The sequence below is a fragment of the Anolis sagrei genome, chromosome 10 (assembly GCF_037176765.1).
Source record: "Anolis sagrei isolate rAnoSag1 chromosome 10, rAnoSag1.mat, whole genome shotgun sequence".
Classification (NCBI taxonomy): domain Eukaryota; kingdom Metazoa; phylum Chordata; class Lepidosauria; order Squamata; family Dactyloidae; genus Anolis; species Anolis sagrei.
Window position 1 is genome coordinate 26,601,705 of NC_090030.1, and position 16,790 is coordinate 26,618,494.

General features: G+C 46.8%; 1 protein-coding gene across 3 annotated transcripts in view; it reads right to left on the bottom strand.

Moving 5' to 3' along the window:
• The window catches only part of MCF2 (MCF.2 cell line derived transforming sequence), a 124,357-nt gene that overhangs the window by 65,070 nt on the left and 42,497 nt on the right, over positions 1-16,790 (bottom strand). The window contains exon 1 of one of the 3 annotated variants that reach the window (XM_067471659.1): positions 11,450-11,882. The exons of the other annotated variants lie outside the window; for them this stretch is intronic. Coding sequence (XP_067327760.1) covers positions 11,450-11,500 — 51 coding nt within the window. The 5' untranslated portion in view covers positions 11,501-11,882. Of the gene's footprint in view, positions 1-11,449; positions 11,883-16,790 lie in introns of those variants that run through there. 3 annotated transcript variants of the gene reach the window in all.

The following is a 16,790-nucleotide window of genomic DNA, read 5'->3' on the forward strand; positions in this document are numbered from 1 at the left end:
CTGTTTGGCCCATTTCTCTAATCGGTCAAGATCGTTTTGAATCCTGCTCCTGTCCTCTGGAGTATTTGCTATCCCTCCCAATTTGGTGTCATCTGCAAACTTGATGATCCTGCCTTCTAGTCCTTCATCTAAGTCATTAATGAAGATGTTGAACAAGACCAGGCCCAGGACGGAACCCTGCGGCACTCCACTTTTCAAAGCAGCAGTCAGGAGGCTTGTGATTGTGCCTTTCATGGAAAGTCAACCTCTCCCCTCCCGACATCCCTGTTATCTCGGGTTTTGCAATACCAGTTGTTCTTGATGTAACGGTGTAGTAATGATGAGGCCACAAACCATATTTTAGTCCTTGGGAATGACCGGTGCTCTACAGACTACAGGTTGGAAACCACTGCCCTATATAGACCACTTCACACACTGTCAGTGGAAGAGGCCCTGCTCTCAGTCCCACCTCTGTCTCAAGAGCGGTTGGTGGGAACGAGAGAGGTGGCCTTCTCTGTGATCACTCCCTGTCTCTGGTGAAACACATATCCTTTTTTTTTAAGGTACATTTCGAAAACTTATCTTTTGAAAAAATATTCATGAATTTTCATCCTCAAAAGAGCCTAAACAGTCGCAAGGCTGAACAGGGCATAGGGTTACAGCTTGTGTTGGACGGGGTCACACTCCCCCTGAAGACGCAGGTTCGCAGCTTGGGAGTGATCCTGGATTCATCGCTGAGCCTGGAACCCCAGGTCTCGGCGGTGACCAGGGGAGCATTTGGACAGTTAAAACTTGCGCGCCAGTGGCGCCCGTACCTTGGGAAGTCTGACTTGGCCATGGTAGTCCATGCTCTGGTTACATCCTGTATAGACTACTGCAATGCACTCTACATGGGGTTGCCTTTGAAGACTGTTCGGAAGTTTCAATTGGTCCAACGGATGGCAGCCAGATTGCTAACAGGAACGGCACTCAGGGAGCATACAACTCTGCTGTTGTGCCAGCTCCATTGGCTGCCAGTTTGCTACCGGGCCCAATTCAAAGTGCTGGCTATAAAGCCCAAAACGGTTCTGCCCCAACTTACCTGTCCAAACGCATCTCCCCTTATGAACCATCTAGAACAGGGGTCCTCAAACTTTTTAAACCGGGGGCCACTACACTGTCCCTCAGACCGTTGGATGGCCAGACTATAGGTTTTTTTAAAAAAATTAATTTAAAAAATCCTATGCACATTGCGCATATCTTAGTTTGGTTTTGTGGAAGGGCCCTTAGAGGGGGTTCTTTCTAGTCCTCTTTAGGCAGTAATTCTAGGAGCAGAGAATGGGAAACAGGCCCGTAGCCAGGATTTCGTTTCTGGGGGGGGGGGGGGCTGAATTTTTTTCAGGGGGGGTTTCGGGGGGGCTGAGTTTGGGGGGGGCTGAGTCTGAGTGACAGAGGGTCTAGTCTAGCAAACCTTTTGTATCATTACCCCAATACCCCCATGCATATGGGATATATTGAGTATGGTGATCAGATCATGATATGAATAACATAACAGTTTAAATAATGCACCAGTAAGGCCTTTTCACGAACCACCATAAGAATTTTGGGGGGGGGGGGCTGAAGCCCCCCCCCCCCCCCCCCCCGGCTACATGCCTGATGGGAAATTCTTATTTCTAGTCTGAACAAAATCTGGCTACCAGTATTAAAAAAAACTCTAAAATTATAACTGTAAATAAAAAACAACACTCAAACACAGGGGAACTCCACACAAGAAACAATCAGGGCCAACTAATCCCCTCTCAACAAAGGATTCTTCCTAAAAACTGTCAGGGTATGAAATGGCAATCAAGGTGGCCAAGTGAAACATTCATACCTACCTCCAACAGACAAGAGTTCTTTCTCCCACCCTGGATCTTCCACAATTTTCCTAGTTAAAGGTTTTCCTCTGACATGAAGTCCAGTCGTGTCCGACTCTGGGGTGTGGTGCTCATCTGTATTTCTAAGTCAAAGAGCCGGCGTTGTCCATAGACACCTCCAAGGTCATGTGGCCGACATGACTGCATAGAGCGCCAGGGCAGCCTCCCTTGGCCGGCTCACGCTGTCCATCGGGCCTGACAGATAGCGTGAGCCTACCAAGGGAGGAGCAGCACCGTGTGGCCTACTCTTGCGTAAAGCACCTCGTGAGGTGCTTTACGCGAGAGTAGGCCGCACGGAGCAGCTGCCTTTGGCTGGCTCACACTGCTCATCGGGCCCGATGGGCAGCATGAGCCTGCTAAGGGAGGAGCAGCATTGCGCGACCCACTCTCGCGTAAAGCGCCTCGCGAGGCCTTTTACGCGAGAGTAGGCCGCACGGGGCAGCTGCCCTTGGCTGGCTCACACTGCCCATTGGGCCTGACGGATAGCCTGAGCCAACCAAGGGAGGGGCACTGTGTGTGGGGGGGGGCGTTCCTCCTCCGCGGGCTGGATAAGTGCCCTTGGCAGGCCGGAAGTGGCCCGTGGGCCTTAATTTGAGGACCCCTGATCTAGAATGTTAAGATTGTCTGGGGAGGCCCTGCTCTCAACTCCGTCTGCATCACAAATATGTTTGGCGGGGACGAGAGACAGGGCCTTCTCAGTGGTGGCCCCTCGGCTATGGAACGCCCTTCCTAGGGACATTAGATCAGCTCCCTCCCTTTTGACTTTCCGAAAAAAAGTGAAAACCTGGCTGTTTGAGCAGGCATTTAAAAAGGCAATGTAATTGACATAGGAATATGGAACAATCGGACTATGAGATTGGATTACGTTTTTATCTTGGAGATGAAATGATTTGCTTTTATTATTGTGTTATGGTCTTAATTGATATGTAAATGCTTTAAAATGTTTTTATGATATTGTTGGCATTGAATTGTTGCCTTGTGAACCGCTTCGAGAGGGGCGGTATACAAATGTAGCCAATAAATAAACAAATAAATAAATGTTACATGGGTGTAGTACAATGCTTTGCTGTACTGGAGAATATACTCTGCACCGCATTATTTGACATTGAGCTATGCTATCTTGCTCCGCGGATGAGGCACGCCACACCAATGTTCTTACGTTCCCCTGAGCTATTTTAAAGCCAAGCTTTAAAAGTGGATGTAAATTGATTGCCAAAAACTTTGTCCAATTTATGGCAAAGGGAATCCTGCCAGGAGCTAAGAGTTGGCTGTTGTAAGAAGGGCAACGTGCTCAAGAGAACGGAGACAGGTTCTTTCAGACCAGCCATACGGGAAGGGAACTTGTGGTGTTTGGATTATTTAAACAAATGGAAACATACAATCATCGGAACAATTTGCTTTCACATCTTGCTGCAATTGCACTATGCCAGCCGTTTATTAATACAGATTCCCAAATGACCCTTTATCCTGCTGCAATTATGCTTTATCTTCATTGTGCGATACTGTCCTTTGAAACTAACTGGGAGAAAGAAATTATAACATCAGCATTTGCACTTAGAATCATAGAATCATAGAATCAAAGAGTTGGAAGAGACCTCATGGGCCATCCAGTCCAACCCCATTCTGCCAAAAAGCAGGAATATTGCATTCAAATCACCCCTGACAGATGGCCATCCAGCCTCTGCTTAAAAGCTTCCAAAGAAGGAGCCTCCACCACACTCCGGGGCAGAGAGTTCCACTGCTGAACGGCTCTCACAGTCAGGAAGTTCTTCCTAATGTTCAGATGGAATCTCCTCTCTTGTAGTTCCATTGCGTCCTAGTCTCCTCTCTTGTAGTTCCATTGCGTCCTAGTCTCCTCTCTTGTAGTTCCATTGCGTCCTAGTCTCCAAGGAAGCAGAAAACAAGCTTGCTCCCTCCTCCCTGTGGCTTCCTCTCACATATTTATACATGGCTATCATATCTCCTCTCAGCCTTCTCTTCTTCAGGCTAAACATGCCCAGTTCTACTTGTCTGCTACCCAGAAAACCCCTTCCCTTAAATGCCTAAGTAAGTAAGTTATTTATTTATTTACGACATTTATATGCCGCCCTTCTCACCCCGAAGGGGACTCAGAGCGGCTTACAAGTCATAAGTACATACAACATACAACATACTACATAATACATAACTAGCATGGTACTATTACATCATTCATAACACTAGTACTACATAATATTACATTATTGCTAGGGGAGGGGCGCTGATGTCACAGGCAGGGGCGGCTCGTCCATTACGCAAAGTAAGTGGTCGCAGAACACTTTTTTTGCCAGGGGCACAGTGGCGCCACTTGAGGAGCGCCCCCTCAGCTCACAACAGCCCTAGCAATCCGGGAAGAGCCTCGGCTTTCTTGCCTCACTGCTGGGCGATCCTCTTCCCAAAGGGGCCAGGCCCTTGAGCCTCGCCTAGCCCCTCTCGTTCCTGCTCCACCCGGCCACCGGGTGTGTGAGGAGAGCCGGCGCTCAATCGTTCTCCGCGTTCGATCCCGTCCCCATGACCGGCTCCCTTTCCCGATCCCCCGGCGCTCCACCCGCCTCCTCTCCTCTCCCCAATCCGCAGGTGGCCCAAGGGGTGGAGCCGCCACACCTGGCCCGCTTCAGGTCCGGAGCCGTGTCTGAAGACCCCAGCGTGGGCACCAAAAGTCGCCTCTTCTCCTGACTTTCTCTTCAGCCATTGGGACCAAGAGAGAGAGAGAGAGAGAGAGAGCCCCTCCGGCTGGAGGTATCTCCCACCTCCGCTCCCTCCTTTGTTTTTGCGCCTACCTTCAGGAAAGGTGGGCATCTCCACCTCTCTCTCTCTCTCGGTCCCAATGGCTGAGCAGAAAGTCAGGACAAGAGGTGACTTTTGGTGCACACGGCGGGGTCTTCAGGCACGCCTCCGGACCCAAAGCGGGCCAGGCAAGGGAGCAAGTGCAGCAAGTGTAGTTACTGGGATGTATAGTTCACCTACAATCAAAGAGCATTCTGAACTCCACCAATGATGGAATTGAACCAAATATGGCACACAGAACTCCCACGACGAACAGAAAATATATATCAATAATTGGTTGGTGAGGGGCAAAATACTGTTTGCTTACTATTGAAAATTACCTAGGGCCGCCTCTGGTCACAGGGGACAAGTTGGCAATGTCCTCCCGGCTCCCCTTCTTTATTCTGGCCCCAGAGTAGCCGTTGGTGCCGTTAGTTAAGGAAAACTAATCTACTGCTTATTTTTCTTGACCTTCCATCTGTTTCATGTAGGCTTCTTCCTAGAGCAGTGTTTCTCAACCTTCCTAATGCTGTGACCCCTTAATACAGTTCTTCATGTTGTGGTGACCCCCAACTATAAAATTATTTTTGTTGCTACTTCACAACAGTAGTAATTTTGCTAATGTTATGAATCGTCATATAAATATCTGATATGCAGGATGTATTTGATACAAATAAGTGATATGCCCAAATTTAAATACTGGTGGGATTGGGGGGGGGGGGGGATAATTAATTTTGTCATTTGGGAGTTGTCGTTCCTGGGATTTATAGTTCACCTACAATCAAAGTGCATTCTGACCTCCACCAATGAGGGAATTGAACCAAACTTGGCACACAGAACCCCCCACATGACCAAGAGAAAATCCTGAAAGGGTTTGGTGGGCATTGACCTTGAGTTTAGGAGTTGTAGTTCACCTCCACTCAGAGAGAACTGTGGACCCAAACAATGATGGATCTGGACCAAACTTGGCAGGGATACTCAATGTGCCCAAATGTGAACACTGGTGGAGTTTGGGGAAAAGAATAGACCTTGACATTTGGGAGTTGTAGTTGCTGGGATTTATAATTCACCTCTAATCAAAGAGCATTCCGAACCCCACCAATGATAGAATTGGGCCAAGCTTCCCACACAGAACCATCATGTCTTGAAGGGACTAACCTCCGCAAACCTCCCTCCAGCCTCACACACTCTCCCTCACATGCGCACCACACTGCCACATGGAACCCTCATGAGAAAACAGAAAATGCTGTGTCTTCTCATGGTCTTTGGTGACCCCTCTGACATCTCCTCACGACCCCCCCAGGGGTCCCGACCCCCAGGTTGAGAAACGCTGTCCTAGAGCTACATAGTTAAGCTTTCAACTATACTATTGGCTTTATATATTAGAGAAAGACTGACATTGGCCATAGTCAATGCTCTCTTGACATCTCCTATTTCTCCACTGAATTGTGGATTCACACATCAACACATAAGCACACTCTGGGCCCATAACCCTTTTTGTTAGGGAAAAACTAAACAGAAGGTAAAGCTTTCCCCTGATATTAAATCTAGTCATTTCTGACTCTGGGGGGTGGTGCTAATCTCCAAGCTGAAGAGCCGGTGTTGTCCGTAGACACCTCCAAGGTCAAGTGACCAGCATGACTGCATGGAGTGCTGTTACCTTCCTGCAGAAGCGGTACCTACTGATCTACACACATTTGCATGTTTTTGAACTGCTAGGTTGGCAGAAGCTGGGGCTAACAGCAGGAGCTCATCCCGCTCCCTGGATTCGAACTGCCAACTTTTCAGTCAGCAAGTTCAGCAGCTTGGTGGTTTGACCCACTGCACCAGCAAGGGGGCTGTTGTTAGGGAAAACTACCCAAAAATAAGGGTTATGGGCCCAGAGCATGCTCATGTGCAGGGGCGGCTCAACCCATTACGCAAAGTAAGCATTTGCAGTATAGTTGATTTTGCCCAGGGGTGCTCTTGAGGCGCTCTTGGGGGAAAATAGACCTTGACATTTGGGAGTTGTAGTTACTGGGATGTATAGTTCACCTACAATCAAAGAGCATTCTGAACTCCACCAATGATGGAACTGAACCAAATATGGCACAGAACTCCCAGGACGAACAAAATATATATATCAGTGATTGGTTGGGGTGGAGGAGCACCAAAATACTGTTTGCTTACCTAGGGCCGCCTCTGCTCATGTGTTGGTGTGTGAATCCACAATTCAACTAATCAGTGGAGAAATATGAGATGGAAAGAGCACTGATTATGGCAAATGTCAGTTTTTCTCTGATATAAGGCCAATAGTATAGTTGAAAGCTTAACTATTTAGCTGTAGGACAGTGGTTCTCAACCTTGCTAATGCCGTGACCCCTTAATGCAGTTCCATATGTTGTGGTGACCCCCAACCATAATACTGTTTTTGTTGCTACTTGATACATGCCATTTTACGACTGTTATAAATCGTAATGTAAATATCTGATATGCAGGATGTATTTTCATTTACTGGACTAAATTGAGCACCAATACCCAATATGCCCAAATGTGAATCCCAGTGGGGTTGCGGGGGAGGATTGATTTTGCAATTTGGGAGTTGTCGTTGCTGGGATTTATAGTTCACTTATAATCAAAGAGCATTCTGAACTCCACCAGCAATGGATTTAAACTGAACTTGGCACACAGAACTCCCATGACCAACAGGAAACACTGGAAGGGTTTGGTGGGCATTGACCTTGAGTTTGGGAGTTGTAGTGCTGTATATACCCAGAGGAGTGCTGTGGATTCATGCAATGATGGATCTGGACCAAACTTGGCACAAATACTCAATATGCCCAAATGTGAACACTGGTGGAGTCTGGGGAAAATAGACCTTGACATTTGGGAGTTATAGTTGTTGGGATTTATAGTTCACCTACAATCAAAGAGCATTCTGAACTTGACCAACAATAGAATTGGGTCAAACTTCTTACACAGAATCCCAATGACCAAGAGAAAATACTATGTTTCTGATGGTCTTTGGCGACCCTTTTGACACCCCCTCACGACCCCCTCAGGGGTCCCGACCCCCAGGTTGAGAAACACTGCTCTAGGAAGAAGCCTACTCTAAGCTGACTAACTTGTTCCTCATTGAGGACTTGAGCAGTGTGGGGTTAATTCCCAACACTTGGCTCTTCCAGTTATGATACCTTTGATAAGTTCCTGCTGCTTGAACAGTATTTTCCGGATTTCGTTAAGCCATGCTCCACAGTCACCTACGGACCCACCAGAACACTGATCCTGGAAGACTATCCAACTCAGAAAATGAGGGATTGCCTAAGTAAGTAAGTGAATCCTTTCCTTACTACCTTAAATCTACCCTTGCAACCAAGAGAAGAAAGGTTTTGTGTTTTTTTCTTTTCCAATCCTTTCCTCGCCACCTTACATAAGCAAAGCTTCTTCATTCAGCTCCACTGCCATGCTATGCAGGAGAGCTCTGAGCCAGTGTTTCTCAACCTGGGGGTCGGGAGCCCTGTTGGGGTCGTGAGGGGGTGTCAGAGGGGTCACCAAAGACCATCAGAAAACATAGTATTTTCTGTTGGTCATGGGGATTTTGTATGGAAAGTTTGGTCCAATTCTATCGTTGGTGGGGTTCAGAATGCTATTTCACTGTGGGTGAACTATAAATCCCAACAACTACAACTCCCAAATGGCAAGGTCTATTTTCTCCAAACTCTACCAGTGTTCACATTTGGGCATATTGAGTATTTGTGCCAAGTTTGATCCCGATCCATCATTGCTTGAGTCCACAGTGTTCTCTGGATGTAGGTGAACTACAACTCCAAAAATTCAAGGTCAATGTCCACCAGACCTTCCCAGTATTTTCTCTTGGTCTTGGGAATTCTGTGTGCCATGTTTGATTCAATTCCATCATTGATGGAGTTCAGAAGGCTCTTTGATTTTAGGTGAACTATAAATCCCAGCAACTCCAGCATTACGAAATGACAAAATCAATCACCCCCAACCCCACCAGTATTCAAACTTTGGGCGTATCAGGTATTTGTGCCAGATTTGGTCCGGTGATTGAAAATACATCCTGCATATCAGATATTTATATTACAATTCATAACAACAGAAAATTACAGTTATGAAGTAGCAACGAAAATAACGTTATGGTTGGGGGTCACCACAACATGAGGACCTGTACTAAGGGGTTGTGGCATTAGGAAGGTTGAGAACCACTGGTTTAGGGTTAAGGCCAGCATTTTGAATTGTGCCCGGTAGCAAACTGGCAGCCAGTGGAGCTGGCACAACAGAGGAGTTGTATGCTCCCTGAGTGCCACTCCTGTTAGTAACCTGGCTGCCGAGCGTTGGACCATTTGAAGCTTCTGGACAGTCTTCAAAGGCAACCCCACATAGAGAGCATTGCAGTAGTCTATACAGGATGTAACCAGAGCGTGGACTACCGTAGCCAAGTCAGACTTCCCAAGGTACGGGCACAGCTGGCGCACAAGTTTTAACTGTGCAGATGCTCCTCTGGTCACTGCTGAAACCTGGGGTTCCAGGCTCAACGATGAATCCAAGATCACACCCAAGCTGCAAACCTGCGTCTTCAGGGGGAGTGTAACCCCATCCAACATAGGCTGTAGCCCTATACCCTGTTTGGCCTTGCGACTGACCAGGAGGACCTCTGTCTTGTCTGGATTCAATTTCAATTTGTTTGCCCTCATCCAGATTATCATAGCGGCCAAACACCAGTTCAGGACATGAACAGCCTCCTTAGTAGCAGGTGGGAAGGAGTGACAGAGTTGGACATCATCCGCATACAGATGACACTGCACCCCGAAACTCCGGATGATCTCCCCCAACGGCTTCATGTAGATAAAATTACATATATTGTTCTCCAGACTAAAATGATAAAAGGTCTGGAGAACAAGCCCTATGAGGAGCGGCTTAAGGAGCTGGGCATATTTAGCCTGAAGAAGAGAAGGCTGAGAGGGGATATGATAGCCATGTATAAATACGTGAGAGGAAGTCACAGGGAGGAGGGAGCAAGCTTGTTTTCTGCTTCCCTGGAGACTAGGACGCAAGGGAACAATGGCTTCAAACTACAAGAGAGGAGATTCCATCTGAACATGAGGAAGAACTTCCTGACTGTGAGAGCCGTTCAGCAGTGGAACTCTCTGCCCCGGAGTGTGTTGGAGGCTCCTTCTTTGGAAGCTTTTAAACAGAGGCTGGATGGCCATCTGTCAGGGGTGATTTGAATGCAATATTCCTGCTTCTTGGCAGAATGGGGTTGGACTGGATGGCCCATGAGGTCTCTTCCAACTCTTTGATTCTATGATTCTATGATTCTAAGGAACATGAAAGGCAATGCAGACTATTTCAACCAGAGAAGTCAGCCATAGCAGAGCACCTGATGAACCAACCTGGACACAGCATTTTATTTGAGAACACAGAAATGCTGGACCACTCTCACAACCACCATGTCAGACTACACAGAGGAGCCATTGAAATCCACAAGCATGTGGACAATTTCAACAGAAAGGAAGAAACCATGAAAATGAACAAAATCTGGCTACCAGTATTAATAAAACTCTAAAACTGCAACAGCACAACAACAGAGAGGAAACAAACAAGGACATCTAATCACCTCTCAACAAAAGTTTGCTCTAGGCACTGTCAGGCCATTATATGCTAATCAAGGTGGTCAGTTGAAACATTCACACCTAGCTCCAACAGACAAGAGTCTTTTGTCCCACCCTGATCATTCCACAGATATAAACCCATTTTCCTAGTTCCAACAGACCTCACTACCTCTGAGGATGCTTGCCATAGATGCAGGCGAAACGTCAGGAGAGAATGCCTCTAGACCATGGCCATATAGCCCGAAAAAACCTACAACAACCCAGTGATTCCCGCCATGAAAGCCTTCAACAATACATTCCATATGCCCAACTAGGAACCTAGATGGAGCTTGGGGGAAATAGACCATGAGATTTGGGAGTTACTGGAATTTATAGTTCACCTACAATCAAAGAGTATTCTGAACCCCACAAACGATAGAATTGGGGCAAACTTCCCACACAGAACCCCTATGACCAATAGAAAATACTTAAGGCCATCCAATCCAATCTCCTTCACCAGGACAAGAAAACTTAATCAAATACGGTTTACCCACAAGCATAAAGAAATTACATATATTAGAAACCAACACTTTCTCATTACTTTATTTTCCAGATCAACAGACTGGGCCACAGCAACGCGTGGCAGGGGACAGCTAGTTGGGATATAATTTTTTTCCCAAGGACAGGTAAGCCAGAAAAGAACAACAACAACGTGGGACCTTCCCTTTGACATAACGGGGACGGTTGTCAGGTGTGCATGCAGCAAACATCTTAGGAGCAGCTTGCTGCTTTTGAAAAGTGGCCTATTTTCCCAAAAAATATGTCTCTTTGGTTTATATTTATCTTTTCAAGATGCAGACTCCAAAAATAGGATGCAATGACAAGATATTGAAGCTCCTGCACACATCTCCGAGAGAGAGAAAAGAGGGAGTGTGCCCCCAAGATGCTCAATTTAAGTCTGCTGCCAACCTCATTGCATCACGAATGACAAACGCTTTGGATAGATATTGGGAAAAGGCAACATTAATTGCCAAATGGACAACAGCGGAAAATGCGAGCCGGAGTCTCTTTCCCAAAGCCTGCATTCAGCAGTTTTGTCCTCGAATGAACGCTGCACTGCCATGCGGCAGAAAGGACGGCGGATGAACTTAGAATCTGATTTAGGAAAGGAGAAAAAAAAGACCGCAGGGAAACCCTTACCGCATTCCTTCGGCCCTTCATGTTGCCTCTTGGGGGACTGGCTTCAGCCATTTCTTTGGCACGCAGGGAACTGATCCGGCCTTGCCCAAAAGTCAATGCGGCATCAGTGATGAAATAGGACCCGGCTTCTTAAAAGTCACCGGGGCAACCGGCTTTCTGTAGAGCTGCATCTCTGGGTACCAAGGGAGCAGCATCATTGCACAGATCCTCTCTCCGATCGTGACTTAGTTGTGTTCCCATAATTGGCTAGCTATGACTCTAACTGGGCAAGCTGGCAATTCTTAAGTCCAGAGAAAGCAAGAGAGGGCCCTCGGTGCCAAAAAAAGAGAGGCATGAACAGCCTTTTGGCTGTGCTACCAGCAAAAGAAAGCAAGCGAGGGAGGAAGCAAAGGAGAGACAGATGAGAAAGGGAGACGCTCACCGGCCAAGAACAGCTGTGCATTTTTAAGGTGGAATGCAGAAGTTCAGGGACATGTAATGCTGTTCAAAACCAATGGCTCACAGAAGCAACTTGATTTTTTTTTCATGTCAGGAATGACTTGAGAAATTGCAAGTCACTTCTCGTGCAAGAGAATTGGCCGTTTGCAAGGACGTTGCCAACCTAGCAGTTCGAAAACATGCAAATGTGAGTAGATCAATAGGTACCGCTCCGGCGGGAAGGTAACGGCGCTCCATGCAGTCATGCTGGCCACATGACCTTGGAGGTGTCTACGGACAACGCTGGCTCTTCAGCTTAGAAATGGAGATGAGCGCCACACCCCAGAGTCAGACATGACTGGACTTAATGTCAGGGGACTACCTACCTACCTGCCCCGGGAACGCCCGGATGTTTGATGTTTCATTTATTTACTAGCTTGGGGTCCCGGCACTGCCCGGGTAATTTGAGAAAGGCATTGTGTGGCAAGGTTGGTCTTTATCAGTTATTTATGTGGCTCTCAGTGCTCTCAGGAATTTAGTTAAGGTACTGCGAGTCCCATCGTCCATGGTCCATCATCCTCCAAACAGCACCAGGATGTAGAGTGGGTCATGTGAGCTCTGTGTACCAAGTTTGGTCTTGATCAGTCATTGGATGAGTGTCACAGAGGTCTCAGGAAGCGAGTGGAGGTACTTAAAGTCCCATAATCCATGGTCCATCCTCCTCAAAACTGCACCAGGATGTAGAGTGGGTCATGGGGGCTCTGTGTGTGAAGTTTGGTCTTTATCAGTCATTGGATGAGGGTTGCAGCAGTCCCAGGAAGTGAGAGGATGTACTGCAAGTCACATCATCCATGACCCACCCTCCTCCAAACAGCAGTAGGATGTAGTCATGGGGCTCTGTGTGGCAAGTTTGGTCTATTGGTCTTTGTTGGGAGGCACGGTAGTCTGTGGGAACAGAAGGGTGGGAAAGTACTACAAATCCCATCGACCATTGTCCATCCTTCCCCCAATCCTCACCAAGACGTAAAGAGGGTCATGGGGGTTATGTGTGCCAAGTTTGGTCTTGATTGGTCATTGGGTGAGGGTCGCAGTGGTCTCGGGAAGTGAGTGGAGATACTTCAGTTCCCATCATCCATGGTCAGCCATCCTCCAAACTGCAGTAGAATGTAGAATGGGTCATGGGGGCTCTGTGTGGCAAGTTTGGTCTTTATCGGTCTTTGTTGGGGGCCACAGTGGTCTGTGGGAACCGATGGGTTTGAAAGTACTACAAATCCCATCATCCTTTGTCCATCCTCCCCCAAACCTCACTAGGACGTAAAGGGGGTCATGGGGGTTATGTGTGCCAAGTTTGGTCCAGGTCCGTCACCTGTGCTGGTCACAGTGGTCTGTGAAAGTGGCAGCCAATCAGAAAGCTGCCACATACACCGTCCTCCCTCCGCATACAAACACTGACTTTTATTATATACATAGAATGACGACATTTATATACCGCCTTTCTCAGTCTGAGGGCGACACAGGGCAGTTCACAATTGGCAACAATTCAATGCCACAACCATTATAACAGTTAAAACAACCATCAGTGTGGGAGGCTTCTCTTAGGTCCCCGCATGGGGAGCTGGAGCTGACAGAGGGAGCTCAACCTACTCTCCCCGGATTCAAACCTGGCACAAGGGTTTAACCCACTGTGCTACCAGGGACTCCTGGTGGATTCAGTGTGGACAGGGCAATGAATCTACACACTGGGTTGTTGTAGGTTTTTTCGGGGTATATGGCCATGTTCTAGAGGCATTCTCACCTGATGTTTCACCTGCATCTGTGGCAAGCATCCTCAGAGGTAATGAGGTCTGTTGGAACAGGGAAAATGGGTTTATATATCTGTGGAATGACCAAGGTGGGACAAAGGACTGCTGGAGCTAGGTGTGAATGTTTCAACTGACCACCTTGATTAGCATTTGATGGCTTGGCAGTGCCTGGGGTAATCTTTTGTTGAGAAGTGATTAGATGTCCTTGTTTGTTTCCTCTCTGTTGTTGTGCTGTTGTAATTTTAGAGTTTTTTTTAATACTGGTAGCTAGATTTTGTTCATTTTCAAGGTTTCCTCCTTTCTGTTGAGATTGTCCACATGCTTGTGTATTTCAATGGCTTCTCTGTATAGTCTGACATGGTGGTTGTTGGTGTGGTCCAGCATTTCTGTGTTCTCAAATAAAATGCTGTGTCCAAGTTGGTTCATCAGGTGCTCTGCTATGGTTGACTTCTCTGGTAGAAGCAGTCTGCAGTGCCTTTCATGTTCCTTGATTCGTGTCCAGGCAATGCTGCTGCGTTTGGTGGTCCCTATGTAGACTTGTCAACAGCTGCATGGTACACGGTAGACTCCTGCAGAGGTGAGAGGATCCCTCTTGTCCTTTGCTGAACGGAACATTTGTTGGATTTTCTTGGTGGATCTGTAGATAGTTTGTATGTTGTGCTTCCTCATCAGCTTCCCTATGCGGTCAGTGGTTCCCTTGATGTCTGGCAAGAACACTTTTCCTCTGGGTGGATCTTTGTCTTGACTCTCGTGGCTTGTCAGACGAAAGCTGGGGATCACAACCAGACACAGTGAAGACATCTGCTCTTGTGCCCAGTGTGGAACACATCTCACCACACTAAAACAGTGGATGTGGCTCTTAATGAGACATGCCGCATTATCACAGGGTGTCTGCGCCCTACACCACTGGAGAAATTACACTGCTTAGCTGGTATTGCACCACCTGACATCCGCCGGGAAGTAGCAGCCAATAGTGAAAGGACCAAGGCAGAGACATCTCCAGCCCATCCCTTGTTTGGGTATCAGCCAGCACGTCAATGACTTAAATCAAGAAACAGTTTTCTAAGATCTACAGAGACACTCGCTAGTACACCCCAGCAAGCAAGAGTCCAAAAGTGGCAGGCTCAAATCCAGAACCTCAATCAATGGCTGATACTAAATGAGAGGCTCCCTCCTGGGCACACATAAAACTGGGCAACTTGGAAGGCACTGAACAGATTGCACTCTGGCACCACGAGATGCAGAGCCAACCTTAAGAAATGGGGCTACAAAGTGGAATCCTCGACATGCGAGTGTGGAGAAGAGCAAACCACTGACCACCTGCTGCAATGCAACTTGAGCCCTGCTACATGCACAATGGAAGACCTTCTTGCAGCAACACCAGAGGTACTCCAAGTGGCCAGCTACTGGTCAAAGGACATTTAGCATAAATGCCCTAATGCCAAGAATCTATATAAATAAAAATGTAATTTTCAATTGTGGGATTAACATAACTCGAAACCCACTGGACAAATTGACACCAAATTTGGACACAACACACCTGTCAGGCCAACGAGTGACCATCACTCATAAAAACAATAACAAATACAGTGGAACGGAATCAAAATGCCAAAAAACAAAAATTACATTACAATGCATGTGCAAAACCACATATGTACACAAACACAAATATCTACACATATACACAAATATATACAGAAATATATACACAGATATATGCGCACACAAAGCACACACAGAAAGGGGGAAGGAAGGAAGGGAGAGAAAGAGGGAAAGAAGACGGGAAGGAGAGAAGGAAAGGAAGCAAGGTAGAGAAGGAAGGAAGGAGAGAAGGAAATAAAAAAGTGAAAGTGGGAAGGAAGGAGAGAAGGAACGAAAGAGAGAAAGAGGGAAGGAAGGAAGGAAAGAGACAAGGAAGGATAGAACCAAAGAGCAAAGGAAGTGAGAAAAGAAACAGATAGAGAAGGAAGAAAAAGAGGGAAAGAAGGAAGGAAGCTAAGGGAAGGGAAGGGAAGGGAAGGGAAGGGAAGGGAAGGGAAGGGAAGGGAAGGGAAGGGAAGGGAAGGGAAGGGAAGGAAAGAGGGAAAGGAAGGGATGGGGAGGGAGGGAGGGGGAGGAAGAAAGGAGGGAAGGAAGGAAGGAAGAAGGAATTTAGGAAAAAACTAAAAACCTGGATGTTTGAGCAAGTCTTCAATTGACCTTCGTCGTGATGTTTTATCTGACCATGGATTAGCAATCAAAACAACGAATTGGATGACGATTTTAACTATGAGATGTCCCGATCTGTATTGGTGGCCCAATACTGCATATGTTTTTTGTATGTATCCTTAATTTTAATTTTTATATGCTTAAGTGAATTGTATTTTTAACATTGTATATTTTAACATGTTGTAAACCGCAATGAGTCGCCGCACAGGCTGAGATATTGGCGGTATACAAGCATACCAAATAAAATAAATAAATAAAGGAGAGAAAGAGGGAGGGAAGGTTGGCCACAGCAATGCATGACGGGTACAGCTAGTCTATATAAATAAAAATGTAATGCTTGTGAGATTAACATAACCACAGGACAAACTGACACCAAATTTGGACACAATACACCTACCAGGCCAACGAGGGACCATCACTAAAAATCTGAGTTTGTCATTTGGGAGTTGTAGTTGCTGGGGATGTATAGTTAACTTACAATCAAAGAGCATTCTGAACTCCACCAAGGATGGGATTGAATCAAAACGTGGCACACAGGACTCCCATGACCAACACTAGAAAGGTTTGGTGGGCACTGACCTTGAGTTTTGGAGTTGTAGTTCACCTACATCCAGGGAGCACTGTGGACTCAAAAAAATGATGGATCTGGACCAAACTTGGCACAAATCCGTAATATGCTATGCCCAGATGGGAGCACCAGTGTTCACATTTGGACATATTGAGTATCCGTGCCAAGTTTGGTCCAGATCCATCATTGTGCTCTCCACAGTGCTCTCTTGATGTGGGTGAACTACAGCTCCAAAATTCAAGGTCAATGCCCACTAAGCCCTTCCAGTATTTTCTGTGTACCAAGTTTTGTTCAATTCCATTGTTGGTGGAATTTGATGGTAGGTGGACTATAAATCCCATCAACT